Genomic DNA, 16,997 nt, shown 5'->3' with positions numbered 1-16,997 from the left:
TGGAACGCAATTTATTGGCCTTTAGAAGGGAAGGGGGTTGAAGGAAGGGGGCCCGGACCCCGGCTCAGGGGAATCCAAGTGCCATGGAAGCGGCCTCTGCTCTGCCGACCAGTAGAAGCTGGTCCTCGAGGGAGGGGCTGTACAGGATAAGCCTCCAAGGCCTAGGGGCATGACGGGATGGAAAAGGGATGCTGTTGTTACTGCTGGCTTGTTGGGGTGCCTGTCCCGAAAGCACGGGAGGAGGAGTGCCGATCCGAGGAACCGGAAGAGGGGCGGGCGGAAGGCCCGGGGTGTGACTGCAAAGCCACACCAAGTGCTCCACGGCTCCGTACCCTCCACAGAACTTGCACTGAGGGTTGGTGAACTTCGTTGCGTAAAACTGAGGGAGTGTGAATGGGCACATGAGAGTGTTTGTCTGCAGTCGCCTTAGCATTGTCTGTTGTGGCTTGGTGAGGTTGGGATGGGATGTGGCAGCCGTTTCCGCCTGGACCGAAAATGCTCAATGATTTCGGCGAAAGACATCCGGCTATCGGGTATGGAATCCACGGCGTCGTCTTGATTGAAATTGGTGTTTCCGGAACCGGGCGGGGGAGGGTGAATTGTAGGGGCTCGACGCTTGTGGGCGAGGTGGGTTAGAGCGCTGGCCGCCGCGTGAGCTCGCTCATTGCCCCTGTGTCTTGAGTGTGCCGGGATCCAAAGCAGGTGGAATGTAGTACTTGTGTGGCGATGCCTTGATGACGGGACGAGCAGAATCTCCTGGGCTTTCTTTGAGACGACCCCAGAGATGAAGTTTCTGCATGCGTCTGTTGAGTCAGATACTACGTGTAGTCAGAGACTACTTAAAGGCAGGTGTTTGTTCAACCGTTACCTGCTAATCCGGTGGACCACTACGCAGATCACGCTTCAAGCTATTATCTCGAAGAAGATGAATTTGTGGATACCGTATAGGTAAGGCAACGCGCATGTCCCAGGTAATGTATGTGCGGGCTAATTCATATTTTAACGCGCCTGCGCAGACAGCATTGCATACGCAAAATCTTGTGACAAGATAAGTGAGCGCCGTTACTATGAATATGCACCAACTCGCCCAATCTTCCGTTTTAGATAAATTCACTTAGAACGATTACGCACGTAAATACAGACATTTAGCATACCGTCACCGCGTTTGCGTTATCGTCTACCCTGTTTGCGGGAGTCGACTGCGCAGAAGTTACCGCGACCGGTAAAAGGCTATAAATAGCTTTACCGCCGCCAGTGTTCTTCGTGAGAAGACTAAGTGTACCCTCCCGTCTTTATTACTGTAAATCCACTGCGCGTGGCGCTTGATACTTGGTAGAGCCGGTAAAAGTCATCTTAGTTGGTGGTGTTTATTACGTTTTTCTTGTTAAATAATGCTCAGGAGGACGACAAACGACTTTCTTTTTTTCCGATGGGCGAACATAACGGCCGCCCCTACATGCGCTAAGCCTCGCCCGCCTGAAATAGTTCAGATAGGTTTCTGAGCTCATTTCTTGCCGAAATATTAAGCGCGGGCGTAAATTATAGCTTATTTTGGTTACAACTCCATTCAGTAGAAGGTACCACCGACATGCTTTATTTGTTAAAGCTCTTCAGACGATGGCTAGAGTATTCTAAAAACAACTAATGTTATTGTGAACGCTTGGTCCGAAATGTGAAGCAATCAAGCTACTTTAAAGGAAATCAAATAGATAACAGAATTGTGCGTAATTGACTTTGATACTCATTCATCCAAGGTCGGTACCTGCACCATGGCGGCTGGAATACTCAAACCGCAGACGGTGTGCTAAAGCGTGTCGTACTGTTCTTAGCGGTAAAGGGAAACTCCGGCTTCCGGTAATACGGTAAACGGTTACGTCAACACGGTAACCATATGCCAAGGCTCTAAGCGCGTAAAGAGTATGGTCAATTCATAGAGCCAAATTCTCTCAAGGTTTATTTTACTGATGTTAATTAATACAGATAATGCCGCACTAACACAGATAGCCCAGGCGTGTTTTTTTTCTCCATAAATACCGTTCAGGCAGTTTTTTATTATTGCTAGAGTTATAATTTATGACTGATGCAACTAATAAGGGTAACTTTGTTTGCCTAAAACGTAAGTAAACTTTTATGTAAAAAAAAAACGCGATAAGCAAGCGACCTGACACAGTAAACGCAAAGAGTTACACCATCCGCCTTAAAAAGCAACATAAAGCGTGAGGCGGCTGTCCAAGTTTCAGAAAACGCAAACGAAGAAAAGTAACTTCAGTTTTGCCATGCTCGTACGTTAGCACCGATATCTTGCGGTCGCTTGCTTTCTTGGACACGTTGATAGAGACAAGCCTTCAAGACAGAAAGAAGAAAACGCCGCCATGACACTGTGCGCTTTATACGCATGGCAGTCCCTGAATTGTTAGCGCCTAATTCAACTGAGAGTATTTAAATAATGCGTTGTCATCACTCTAGTGAGTTGGCCTGCTGGCCTGTCATACAAAATCCTGCTGGCAACAAAGTAGGTAATGAAACGGCAGCCAAGCGGACGATGGCTTCTCCGCGCGGCGGGCGGTGTTATATTTCTTAAGTATTCCTCCAAAATGTTTCAATCTATATCCAAATAGTTGAGCGGGCTCTTATGTTGCTTCGTTTTACTATTTTGTAGCATGAGCTACACTGGCCGAGGTTGAGCAGTTTCGCATGTGCCGTGACGGGACGTTCTGCGCAAGCGCGAGGGGCATCGGATTGGATTGGCTTGGCTTGGCTTGGATTGGATTGGATTAAAGTGAATTGTGTTGGATTGTTTTGCGTCATAACCGCGGCAGACGCACTGGCGCCGGCGCGTGCCCAGGTGTGCGCCTCAAGTGCGCAGTAGCCAAGTCTGACGCTGCGTCGGAGCCGCTTGATAGCCGTTTCGTTTGGCTCGTGAAGACCCATGCTGAGCACGCGCCAGGAGTAGTGACTGGACAGGACTGAACTGGATTGGACTGGATTGGACTGGATTGCTGAACCTTAGCTCACGCGACGTATATCCTGGCATAGCAAAGCTAAGCCACTACTAATTTTTAGGAAGACGCAGGAAGGCTCCCAAGCGTGAGGCAGGTACTGAAGCTCAAGACTGAAACAAAAAAATTCTCCTTTATTAGCGACTAACTTTTGCGCTTTTCTTTTCAGTTATTTTTAGCAGCAATTGGACGCCAGTGAGACCTTACACGGCTACGCACCGTGACAGGCATCACAAGACTTTTTTCGCCTCCCAATTTCGCGACACTCTCCTCCTTTGCTTTCTTTTATCGCTCGCTGTATCTTTCACTTGCCATCGTTCACTCGATTCTGTTGACAACACGGCTCAGCCCATAGACGGCCGCCAAAGGGCTGCGCCATTAAAAAAAAACGTCAATAACGAGTTCGTTTAAGCTGGACGGCGTCTCTTTTTCAGCGGAACGGAAACCAGTGCAAAAGGACGCAGAACACGAGAGATGACACAACACAACGGTGGACTAGCAACTGAAATTTAATAGAAGAAGCCGACACACTCTGTGGACCACGAAGTCAACGCATGCGCCACCACATACGCGTCAAACGAACGAAAATGATATTGTTACTTAACTACCTCTGCTTTCATATCAACAGCACTCAAGTTTGAAGGAAGCCGATTTCTTTATCGTCGAGGGTGATAGACGGTGCGCTAATGCAGTTGCCTTCCTGCTGTTGTCTTATGAAGAACGCCTCCGGTATTTCCCTCTCATTCTTAGTCCCAGTCCAAGTGCGAATCATCATTTGATAGTGTAACGATCCTTGGAAAAGGCAGGACTAAGAATGAGATGGAAATAACGGAGGCGTTGTTCATAAGACAACGGCAGGAAGGCAACTGCATTAGCGCACCGTCTATCACCCTCGACAATCAAGAAATCGGCTTCCTTCAAACTTGAGTGGTGTTGATATGAAAAGAGAGGTAGTTAAGTAACAATATAATTTTCGTTCGTTTGACCCGTATGTGTTGGCACATGCGTTGACTTAGTTGTTCACAGAGTGCGTCGGTTTCTTCTATTCAATTTCAGTTGCTAGTCGAGCGTTGTGTTGTCTCGTCTCTCCTTGTTTTTTGCGTCCTTTTTCGCTGGTTTCCGTTTCGTTAAAAAAGAGGCGCCGTCAGCCTATAAAAAAAAGCGAACTCGTTATTGACATTTTTTTTTTTTTTTTCAAGGGCGCAGCCCACGGAGTGGCGCAGCCTTTTTGGCGGCCTCCTAGGGGCTGAGCCGTGTTCTCAACGTAATCGGGTGAACGATGGCGAGTGAAAGATAAAGCGAGCGATGAAAGAAAGCAAAGGAGGAGAGTGTGGCGAAATTGGGTGATGTTACAGAACAATCTGCTGCCGGCGGCGCCGGTGATGTTACAGAACAATCTGCTGCCGGCGGTACGCCGGCGCGCCGCCGGCAGCAGATTGTTCTGTGCCGTGGGTGCATTGTTCTTGCCATGGGTGCTGCATCATGACGCGCGCCGACAGTGGGCGCCCGATGCCAGCGCCTACGTGTGCGGGCTACGCGCAGTGTAAGCTGCGGCGAAGCCGACTTGCGTATGCCGCGCGCGTGACCCGGTACGCTGCTCCTTTGCTCCTTTCGCTGCAACGGACCGTGTGTTCAACAAAAGATTCGATGATAACCCGTTCCTTTTCGTTCGCAAGGACGGTTTGCGAGCGCCTGTGATTTCTGTCGGATTTACGCAACGCTCCGGCGCGTCTAACGGTGCCATTCTGACGGAATACAAATAGCGATATGCAAGTTCATCGATGCACAATAAACATTCAGCTGGTCCTGTGAATGCACATTTCACTTTCGTGTTTTACCGGTTCCTATGGAAGAGGAAACAACCAGATTTTTTTCAAATGTACCCTCCCGACGAGACGGAATAGCGTCATGACGTCGACTTTATTAAACATGCACCGGTTGAATATGTTGCGGCCTTCAACTTGAAAGGGTGATTTAAAGACACGCGGCCAAACCTACGTGAGTAACGTGAGTATGAAAATCGCAAAAGTAGCAATTAAGCGAGTATTACAGCACCTCCAGTATAAATCTGCTCATTTTGGCGATGCTTACGCGGGTTTGGAAAGAGCCATAGTAACGGTTAGAAGGAGAAAAACGTGAAGGGAAAACTAAAAAGGTTGTTGCTGTTGCTCGTGATTTTTCGGAAAGGAAGAGGAAAAGAAGCGTACTTGGGATATTTTTGAGCTAGGCAGGTAGCTCACCTGCATACGACGCTTCCAATGAATGCGTTGTAACCTTTTTATTAAAACGCGTGTTGAAGACGTTGCTGAGGCCGGCTGGAGTCATTTCAGCCAGCATGCTAATTACAGAAGCAGAATTTAGGGTACTAGCAAGGTAGGTTACGACATATTATTCCCTTTCTTGATTGATTTGATTGATTGCAGAGCTTAACGCGCCGACGCAACGCGGCTGATGAGGCGCGCCGTAGCGGAGGGCTCCAGATTAGTTTTGACCACCTGGGTGTCTTTAACGTGCGCTGAAATCTCGTACACACGGGTGTTTTTGCTTTTCGCCTCCATCAGAAAAGCGGCCGCCGCGGCCGGGAATCGAATCCGCGACCTCGTGATCAGCAGCGTAGCGCCTTAGCCACTGAGCCACCGCGGCGGGTATTTTTTGATTCCCTCCCTTTCTTGGCAAAGCGAATGTGGGGATGTAGGGGAAATGATAGTAACCAAGAGAAGAAGAAAAAGACTAAAAAAAAAAGGAAACAAGAAGAATAATGTTAGGGAAGGGATGCTCATGCTTTCGCTATCACTACATAGTAAATGTTAATGTGTGTCCTTTTAATGTTTTCGTCAATACTATATGCCGTTCTTTCAGTCACAGGCGTGTTTCATCTTTAGACCTTCAATGACGTCGACACAACGTCCAATCGACTTATCGTTTTCGTCTTCTTCAGATTCGTCCAAAGGAGTCACCGGGATGATATGCCAGAAGCCGTAGGTGGTGGCCGTTCTTTACCGGTGCCGGTGAAGTGGCGGCCGGTGCCCTTAGCCTTCCGGGCGTACATCTACGCTATCCATGGCTACTTCATCGAGGTCACCTTCACGGCACTGTACGACCTCCTGGCTGGCACGGGAGGTATGCAGCTGCGAGGCTGTTCAAGCATCTGGAGCCTCTTCATCTACTCCACCGGAACCCTGGTGATTGAAATGGTCAGCGCGCACCTCCGACCACTCGGACTCCCGCTTCCGGTCATTGCACTCGCACACACCTTCTGGATGTACGCCTGGGAGTTCAGCACGGGATGCCTGCTGAGGACGATAGGAGGATGTTCGTGGGACTACAAGCATTACCGGTACAACTTCGCCGGCCTTGTGACACTCGAGTACGCACCGCTGTGGTTCCTGCTGGGTGTCACCTATGAACTGTTTTACGCGCCAAACATTAAACGTCTCGGATGGCTGGACAACTCAGTTTCGTGCGAATAAGAGAGTCGCCTTCGGCGCACCGTTTCACAGGTCTCGGAAGAACGGTTATGCCCTCGGAGCGGGGATGTCCTAGTGACGTTGGAAAGTGGGAACGGCTTCTCACGACGGGAGCTCAACGAACAGCTGTTACACTGATCTCACTAGAAGATATTTCAATTTTAAGCTTGTGTCGAATGCAGCATTTGCACAAAATGTCATTCCATTTTGAGTTTCTCACTTTTTGTGACTTCATTTCTCGGAGCCCAGGAATAATACATGCGATCTCGTGCATTAGCGATGTCCTTAAACACGCTGGCGTCTAGAATGTTTTAGAAAGGGATCTTCTTGCGATGCTTCAACATATTTCTCTCGGGTTCCGGTAACAAGAACGAGGGACGCAGGTGCTCTGAGATTTTGTTGAGGAATATCGTAGAAAATGTCAGGTGGGTTGGGCATCACCAACCATATATAACTACTGGTACTCACTACACTACTGGGGATGTTCGTGGCTCATGACGCGAGCTTAAAAACTTTTCTTGCCCCGAAGAGCCCGTGGTCAGCTATTAAAAAGGTGGGTGAGAGGGTGCACACATTGGCAGGATGCCCATCCTGTCTATTATTAATTTATTCGCTTGGCATGATGTTGAAGTTCTGTTATCAGCGACTGGTCTAAACTTCTGCATTGACAGCAACGTGAGTGAAGAGGGACGACGGGTCACATCACAGGTCGGCATCTCCGCAGTCAGCACTTCCCACTGTCCACATTGGCCGAAACAATGAAGGGCATAAGGCAAATTCGGAGCACCAAGCACAGAATACCTAGTAGGTCACTGTGCGAGCATACAGTGACGCTTTGTCATAGTTCGGAGTTAGCTCGCCGACCTGGTTTGGGTATGCAGTGCGGAGAACTGACAATTAGTGGACTACCAGCGTAAAGATTAGTTACCGAAAAACTGGACTACAGTTTGGGAAAGATCCTTAACTCGACAGAAGGATTAAATCAGAAAATTCGGACGAAAAGAATGGAATATCGCATCGCTAGATAACAATGACTGGATGAACGTTGTACCAGTACTAGTTATAAGCATTATTTGGTAAAAAGGGGAAAAAAGGGGGAGAGATGAAGGGTGGCCGGGATTCAAACTTTCAGGACCCTAGAAGCTAACTGGCCATCCCTAGGCGTACTAAGCAGAACAAGTCCGGCAGTGGGCACAAACAGGCTTCTGCTGCTGCTGATGATGGTGGTAGTGATAATAATGTTGGCAACACTTCAGTTAAAATATTTACAGCTATATCGCCAATCGATAAGACTTAGAGATGTGGTTGTTCCCGAAAAAGGCTCCCCAGCCTGTGAAGTCTACTGACGAAGGGAGAGGTTTTCGCTCCTCCTTTGGGAGCAGTCTGTGAATTTGTGGCAGTTTGGCAACGGAAGCGCTGTGGGGTTCAAAATAGACTATGGTCAAAATTTTCGGCAACACGGGATGACAGAGCGTCTAAACGAAGTGGTGGCCCATTAGAAAATCCGAGAATTATGCTAATGACCAGAACCGCCGCAGAGCCGCGTTCGGCCAGGCCATCTATGACGTATCACTTCACAGCAAGAGACACGGAGGTGCGTTTTCAGCCTGTGAGCAGGCGTAGTTTGTCGTAAACATAGACCGCGACCCTCCTCTGATCTAAAACGGGCTCACGACTGGGCCTGCTGGGTCACGTGTTAACACCTCCGTCTAGAAAGAACTGCAGTATTTTATATCATCGCTTATTCTTGGCTAAGATTTAAAAAAAAAAGAAATGCTCCGTGCTGAAAGCAGCTTTAAAAAAAACAATTCCAAGAAAATTTCAGACACTGCAATTGCGATGGTCCTGTTTCCGGAGAAACGAAGGAGTGTTCTCGCGAAGTGTGTACCGAACTTCCAAAAGACGGCTTTCGCAACTTTCTCGTCTGAACGAGTCCGCGAGTTTAACTTCATTAAAAACCCGTTCCAGCGTTCTTGCAAAAGTCAGGGCACTGACTAGACAGTTCCGACGTCCCAGCGATCCCCCTCTGCGGACTGGTAATGCATACACACCATTTCGTCGCTAACGCTCCTTCTAATAAGTGTATACTCCTGTGGGTTGAGAAATCGTGAAGACACGCTTGTCCCTGTCTTGAGTTACGCACTCGTTGGAAGGGGAATATCGGCTTTACGTGCAGTTGTTCTCAGTCTCGCACAAAGCAGTACCTTGAGTCTTCAGAGAATAATTATATTCAATTAGTGTCAGCGACGGGGAACGTTGTAACGAGCTTATTGAACTGATATGTGTCCTCCCCTGTCATGGCGCTATCTCGGTTGCCACATTTCGAGATGCTGTTTGTGTTTCCTCTGTTTATTTCGCTCTAGCTGTGAAGCTCTGTCGCACCGTCAAGTTCTCTTTCTTTGCTCGCGTTATATTCACAGGGAGACGTCACGACCTTCGCTTTCGCAGACAAGCAAACACCGGGACAGCCCTGAGCGGAACGTTGTTTGGAAACGTTTGTCGAAACTTAATTAAGCTTTCACGAATCCGTACGACACTCGCGCGAGTTTTCCGTCTATGTCCCTCCCACGAGTTTTAAGGACACGTGTGCTGCAATTCTTGAGCTTAATTAAGTCAATGCTTTAATTTAATTATCAAAACAGAGAAAACCCATTTTGAATTGCGCGTTTCGATGCCGATAAACCAAACCCGCCGAATTTCATAAACAACAAACGCTAGGGCATTCGGATTACGCAACGTAACATTTTTATTCAAGGTTGAAGGTTAATAGGGGAAACCGATAAAATTCTTCAAACAACGGCGATGTGCCATGATAATATTCCAAAAAAAACGGCGATAGATCACTACAAGTCCGAAATCCGATTCTTATTAGGTGCCATCTGACACATGACCGCCTAGAACAGTCTTCTGCGTAAAAACTCAGACGTATAAACATTTGGTTTCCGCAAAACCTCAACACATTAAGCTTCAGAGTCTTTTTCACGCCTCGTCGTTAACTAACCGCTTTAAACGGGCACTGACACCAATTTTATGTGTTGATATCGTTACACACTTCGCTTCCTTTACTCAACAAAATATTCTGGCTGAAATAGGAGCGTCCTGCGACGGGTGGAACATACATCAGTTTGATCTCATTTATCACACTGACGGAACAGCACGCAGAAGGGGGCGCAGCAAGAGACACTGGCGTGGCATCATCCCGTGGTAGCAAAAAGAAGTGACGTAGCCGTGCGCCTCCAACGCTCATCAGAAAATCCTGACGTCACTTCACACGCTCGGCCCCGGCGAGCGGCGACTGGGCGCTGGCGTGTTCACAAACTGGTCAGCGTAGCCAGAGCTACAGGCGTAACCGCTGCACAAATAATTAAGGCACAATTCCCAAAGATAAAGTTGCACACGCGGGAAAGGAGCCTATAATATATCCCAGAATCCCAGTAGAAGCCGCCATCAGGACTTTTATTGAAAGCAGTCATCGAATTTCCGCCGCAACGTTAGGCCTAACGCATTCAGGCAGCTCAGCCGCTTAGCTTTGGCGGCGGCGCGGTCGAAAGAAGGCGCCCACCGGCCTCCGGAGTGTTTTGACGTCCGCACAAAACGGTTAGGTGATACCGTCGTTCTGTCATATGCGTCCTGCTGGTCCTGCTGGTTGGAAGCGAGGGAAACTGAAGCCGGCTATTTGCAGGCCATTCAACGTAAAGAATTTTCGTGCACTCAAGTATTTAAATGCTGTTTAGGGTTCGCCAGGCCATAAAGCATCGATACAAGCAATAAAAATTGAACATAAAATTTTGGTGTTAGTGCTCGTTTAAGAAACGTTGTAAACAATGCTCATCTTAACCCAAGATCTTGTGAGGAGAAAAATACTGTAACCAGTCTGAGGGGGTTGACCTTTGAAGGATCCCGATCTGAGGATATCCGTAAGTACTGCAGTTGATCCATGACTGGCCTCACTATTGTGTGCGCCCCCGAGTCGTAGCGGTTCCCATTCTTGTTGTTGATGCACAGTGCCGGATGATTACTGTCGCTTTAGTGTCCACAGTCATGCTCTGGCTGAACTCAAGATGCATCTCAGGTCGTCTATGTGGTGCCCCTCTACCACTATCTTCAGGACTACTGACATTACTAAGGGTACTAGTTTACCGAGAATAACATCCTTCATTTATTCTCTCACCCAAACTAAGAGCTCGAAAAAAGGTTTGCAGACTTTTGCAGCCTTCTTTGCGACACATCTGCGCAGATATGAAACCATGGCGCAGAGTGGATGTGGGGAGCAAGTCATGACGTCTTAAGGCCTGAATACATGGAGCGAATATGCGACGAAATGTCGACGAACAACGCCCGGCGGCGTCCGCCCGACGCGCGGCGGCGGAAAAAAATTACACCATCTTCCCGTGGGGAACCCTGATGAGGATGCGAAGCATTGTGGTGGTTCCGTGTGGTTCCATTGTGTTGCCGTTATGTTGAGTGATGTGGTTTTTACGAGTGCCAGAGGGAATTACGCGTCCGGCTCCACACCGGTGGCAAAGGCACGCAAGTGCTGTTGTGTCACGGTGAGTAGGCGGTGGTTCTCGAGGCGCCGAAACTCGTGCATCATGTTCTTGTCGATGTTGTCTCTGTGGTAGAATCGGTAGTCTCCGCCAGCTTTGGTGAGGTAAAGGTTGTTGACATTGGTGCACCGGCTGTTAGCAATGTACAGGCCCTCCTCTTCGCAGCTTTGTCTTCTCGTTCTTCTTCTTCGGCGGTTCCCCAACGGGAAGATGACGACGGTGGTTGAACGCGAACCTATCTCGTGATGGGTTCTTTGGTTGGCCAATCCCTAGGGGCATCCTGCCACAATCAGCATCAGAGGCGCTGCGGACGGGGCTGGTTGAGCTGCAAGGCGCGTGGCGCTTCCCGCCACAGCTTTCCCACGGGAAATTCAGCATCCCCCTCTAAAGTTTTCAGTTCGTCGTTTCCGTTGACGTTCAGCTTGGCGTGCCTTCGTTGTATCAGTAGCTTCTTGACGTAGTTTGAATGAGTCAAGGACATAAGGCGCGTTCGTAGCACTTGCTCCTGTCCCGGATTTGTAGCGTAATGGGAAGAGCACCGCGTACCTCCCGTTGCGGCCAGAGAGTCGTGGGATCGAAACCGGGCGCCGCTAACTATTTCTTTTTTTTATAGTGTAGTATCGTGGAGCTGTGGGTGTAAGGAGGAGAGTTGCGCATGCGCAGTGAGCGTGTGGACGGCGCCGCCATCAACGACACAGGACAAGGCGAGCCTAAGAAATGCTCCGCATTTAAAACGTCGTCTGCCACCGATCTGCCGGGGACGGAAAAGCTCGCCCGGCATCGACGGCACAGGAAGCGGCAAACAAACAGCGTACCAAAACTAGCCAATCAGGAGGTCTCACCGCTCGCCCCCATTTCCGCCTGCTCAGCTTGTCTGCGTCGTTTGCTGGGCGTGATGTTCACCGTTCACGCCGGTGCACACACTCGACGTGCACACAATGAAGTGGCGGCGACCTGTGAAGCTGGGAATAAGCGACTGTACATAAGCCGCTTTCGGCTACTTCACGTCCACCCAAACACCCACCGCCCGGATGCCTACCTAATGACCGTAACCATTCAGCGGAGGTAGTGACAAAAGCTTCCCGCGTAGCTGGAGCAGACGATAGAGTGCAGGCGATTTTCGCCCAGTGTAGTCAGACCACATTCAGATCGCCGCTTTCTTTTACCTGCGGCGGCACATGCATATCGGCAACACAACAACAAGATTAAAAACTATTGTTAAACAATATTCTTACGCTTTTTTGGAGTGTTCCATAATTTTTCAAAAAGTTGTAGTGGTATTGAGAGCTTTTTGCTTGTGATGCGCTTCATTTCGCTGCATTTGCCTCATCTAGCCACACTGACAGCAACCCAGCGGCGAGGTAGAGGCGGACATAGAGTTTCATACTAATATATACTAGAGGGAAATCTGGCGCCACTGTCTAGGGGAGCCGCGCTTCAGCGAGCGTGCCGTCATGTACCGGGCAGGCACGTTCCACTTGTCCTTGGTATGGCTCACGAACAGGCTGAAAAGTTGGCTTTGGCTGCAAAAATGCAACAATATTACTGCGGAAAATTAATCAAATTTGTTCTGTTATTATAAAATTAAAGCTCCAGAAAGATTTATTTGTCAGGGATTATTTAGAAGCTTCATGGAAGATTCACAAAAAAGCACCCCTTTTGGCTTCAAGACGAAAAAGAAGCCATGTGGCTAACCAAGCCAAGGAGGCGAGGAACGTCGCTAGCTGCAATGGCGCCGCCCATGGCGGCCCGTGAATGCAGAGCCAGATTTCCCTCTAGTATATATTAATATGAAACTCTATTACGGCGGACGCCGTGTCTTCTCCCCGGGTAGCGCAGCCCGACGAACACTCGGCGCTGCGCCGCGGCGGATTTTCCGCCGGGCGAACTTCGTCGTGAAAGTTCGCCCCATGTATTCAGGCCTTTGCGCGGCGAACAACACTCATGGTTGGCTTAAAAAGTATTTTGTCGGCTGATAAATGTCCAATTTGGGCCGTCTACTTTGAAACGGCCGAAAAGTCGCCGCGAGGAGGCGTCCAATTTCTAGATCGAACTCGGGCTCCTGGAAACACGTAACTCGTGTGTCATGTTGTATTTTGACAAGCGGATACCTTTTTTGAGTCCAAAAGCACAAAAAACCTGCTTCTACCAGTTTCGCGGAAAATACCCGAAGCGTGTTCAAGTGCGCTACAGAGTTTTCGCGCGATGCCGACATGCGCTCTGATTGGTGCGTTCTGCATTATAAAAAGGATTCGAAAGGGAGTCGCTGCTGCCATGACTCTCTTTGACGAATCTATCACTCTCTTTGACACTTCATGGCTGTATTTGAAACAAAGGGGGCCACAGAAGCGAGCCAACGATAGTCGCACACGTAGAGTAGACATTTACGTAAGTGTGATAGAGCTGAGTTGAGAGCGAGGCGAGGTCAAACCTAGTGAAGTCATTTGCCCACTTCTGCTTCTTTCTATAGGACAAATAGTCAATTAACTGAAACTAAACGTGTATTTGGGACATCATGAGATGAAGGTAAGCAAGAGCTCTGAATGGCACCCCGACGAATATCTCGACGCGTTTAACTGTTGTTACTGTTTTTTTTTCTATCTATCAATTGCCAAAAATTAATCTTTCCCGCATCCTGGAATCATGTGGTGTCGTTCTGATACGCACTCCGCCACCACTCCACGCGACACGCGTTTTTTATACAGAGTGGGACTCGGCTGCTTTCTCTAGACATCTCAGCTATGCGAGGAAGTCACCTATTTAAGATGAGACTTCAGAAACTATCCCGCGATCTGCCCGATGCAGGCCAAGACCGTCACATGCAGACGCCCCAATACGCTCTCCGGCGTCATCACCCTTTTATCTCTATCCTGAACAACCGGGATTCGTACTCCCCGCTTCATCTGTCTTGGGGAGGGGTGGGGAGCTTCGTAAACAGAACCGCAGCTCAATGTAAGGGTATTAGAAGCTCAGCAAACACGGGGACTGTGTGCCAGCCTCCTCTACTCCGGTCAACGGCGGTTTTCCGGGAAGCGCCACATAAAAGTGACCAGCAGATCTCCCGCTGAAGGCTCCTCCCGAGCTTTTAAAGTTTGACCAAATATTGACTTTCACTCAGACTGGGGAACTGCTCGCCTGCTCTTTGCCAGGAAGAGAGTAATGTCCTGCTCTGTCTCTCGCGAGTAGAGCGAAGAGGTGTGAAAAAGGGAGTCACCGCGGTTGCGAGAGTGGGAACAGCTAGTTCATGGTCGCCGCGCTGCTTGCCCATAAGAGTTGTCTGTGTGCTTAACCTAGCACTGTAGGGTGCAGGTACCAGATCCTGCTCAAAAGACATATATATTGTCGTTATCAATGCATTGGGGAACTGAGCTGTGGAATACAGTGCAGGAGGGTGCGTGTTCGTAGTGTGCAGTGTTTATAAGTGGCACGTAAACACCTGCGACAATCTCAGTGAAATAAAACAGCAAATGAAATTATCTTTCTTAATTTAATTATGTAAGCAGGGTACATGGAAAAATGCAATGTTAGTCAGCCGTATGAATCAAGGATTCAATTTTTCATTCATGTGTACTGTCACGGCAGTTCAATTAAGCGTAATTCCTAAGGTACTTCGACAAGTAGCGCTGAACATAGCTCCCGCAAACCGAACTACACACACAAGATATGTTCGTTTTAGAAAGACCCAAACGTGCCAGCTCAAAGTATACACATAGCCAACTATTGCGCTGCCGCCGAAACAACAAAATCGTGTTTTTGCTGCCATGCATCAATAAGACCTTGGGCGGCATGCAAGTCCGCGTTCTGAACATGAACCACGCACCACCTCCTTGACACGCACACCCCATAATTTCCAATCCCAGAAAAGCTTAAAAATAAAACGACAGCTCGCAGGAGATGCCCAAAAGTTCAAGTCATGCTGGGACTTCCGTCATCTCAGTGCCCTGCCAAAGCGGATACAATAAGGAATTTCCTTTAAACACCATTCTGCTCGCTGCCAACCCGTGATTCGATAATAGTACGCACTATAGAGTGCCGAGCAGACGGGAGTAGCCTCTCTGCAGGAGCACCTTTTTGCGATAGAGAGAGGGAGAGGGGACAGACAGAGAGAAACTTTAAAAATCAAAGCCCTTTTTTTGAAGATAAAGATGGTCAAAACGCGAAGCTTTCTGTCGTGATCCTGAGTCAAGGTCCAAAGTCCAAACTGCCTCGTTCGTGTCAAAATGGCGCGGTAGGATATACTTCGCTTGCGTAAAGAGTGTACCCAATCTATTCCGACCACGGGAGGCGTTTTTTTTTTCTCAATGCGCGGCGCGTTTCATTATCATCATGCGCTCTTTATGGAAACTCATTGCGTAAAGTGCGCTTTCCTGCACTGCGTTTTGGTGTTAGTATCTACGGCGCAAGTGAGTCATAGAAAGTTTCGGTTTGGTAACTCTTGAAGCGAGCATATTTTTAGCGTTTGAACGGGTTTTAAATTTCATTCGCGGCAACTTTGAGGTAAACTGTGCGCACATTGCAAGCGCCGCAAAGCAATACACTGAGCAGGGGAGTGCGCCGGCCTCCCAAGCTTCATCGGGATGCCGGCACCTCCACACAAAGTCGAGACACACCGAAGGCTCTGGAGCGCAGAAAGGGAAATAGCAAACCCCTCACCGGTTTGTACCTATGGAGCTGTCGAAGTGCAACTTCCCCGATGCCCATCCACCTTTTTTTGCCGACGGACTGCTTTCCGTTTCGTCCACGCAGTCATTGGGAAAACGTGACGATTCGCTGAATTTAGAACACGGCGCCCCTTTATGCTGCCAGGGTGCTTTCAATTCAGCGGCCGAATCGAACGGACCGGGCAGTAGTGCTTTTGTTTTTTGGCACCGGGATCTATCGTGTGTGCTGGTTGGCGCTTGCGACGTTAGGGACACTTGCCGAATGCCCCAAGTTGTAAGCCGGAGCCACACTGAAATTTGATCAATGTGTGCTAACTCCACAGTGGTGTCTTCAGTATGTTCCCGTTCTCTATGTTGGTTCGGCTTATCGCCCACTCTAGGTGGTGAAACGCCTTTTCAGGTCTCAGACAGAGAGGGCGGGTAACTTACTTGATTAAAAAACAAGGTATTTATCGAAGTTTTTCTCTTCAGAATTCAACTCGCAGTTTATGTTGAAGAGGTTATTTTTCGCAACAGTTGCGGCATCAACTCACTGTGGGATGTATACAATGCAGAGTGAGCGGATTGAGAACACGGAGACCAATTTTCCTAGGCCTTTTATCGAGTAAATACAGTAGCGATGCAACAGATGGAAATAAGACAGATCATCGCATTGCAGCATGACATTATGAAAACCACAGCCGTTCTAGAAGCAATAAAAGAGCAGAGAATAGAGAAAACATACATAAGATGTCTTTATATTAAAGAATGCACGGGCTGTATAACGCTCCACAAGCAAAGCGATGAATTTCCCATCCGAAATGGAGTAATACAGGGATATACTATATCGCCCAAACTATTAACAGCATGGCTGGAGGGGACGTTGAATTTATTGCGTAGCATAGCAAAGTAACCGAGAGGAAGAAGAGGACATGGCCCGAGGACGGTAGGGAAAAAAAAGAAGATGAGAAAGAAGAGGAACTTTCTGACACCATGAACGTAGTGAGCAGCAATTCAGTGTGATTCAAATACAGTGATTCTTTCGTTGCGGCGGCTAACGACTCCATTTTTCCGCAACAGGGGGTATTTAGAAAGCTTGACTGGGAAAACATAGGATGAAGGATAAATGCTCTAAAGAACGGAGGCAGCTTGAAAGCAGTGAGTAAAAAAATTCCGTCAATTGACGGGAAAATCTGAACGGAACATGCCCCGCTTGGGGGCGTTGAAAGGAAATTTATCGTGTTTCTTCACAATGGGAAATGTTCCATCACTTCACGGGAAAAAATGTACGGTAGATGTCCTGTTGAGCAGTATTGACGAGAAGTTTCCCATTTTTGTCCATAA

At 48.4% G+C, this 16,997-nt stretch overlaps 1 protein-coding gene across 1 annotated transcript; it reads left to right on the top strand.

Annotated features, from left to right (window-relative positions):
* Nucleotides 1-5,965: 5,965 nt before the first annotated feature.
* Nucleotides 5,966-6,469, top strand: LOC144143088 (transmembrane protein 229B-like). Its single transcript, XM_077674905.1, has one exon. The coding sequence runs from the start codon at nt 5,966-5,968 to the stop codon at nt 6,467-6,469; it is 504 nt and encodes a 167-aa protein (XP_077531031.1).
* The last annotated feature ends 10,528 nt before the right edge of the window (nt 6,470-16,997 follow it).

Source organism: Haemaphysalis longicornis, unplaced genomic scaffold (assembly GCF_048455015.1).
Source record: "Haemaphysalis longicornis isolate Haplotype H1 unplaced genomic scaffold, Haemaphysalis longicornis Haplotype H1 scaffold_6, whole genome shotgun sequence".
NCBI classification, from domain to species: Eukaryota; Metazoa; Arthropoda; class Arachnida; order Ixodida; family Ixodidae; genus Haemaphysalis; species Haemaphysalis longicornis.
Note: the sequence above shows the minus strand (reverse complement) of the source record. Positions and strands in the feature narration are given on the sequence as shown.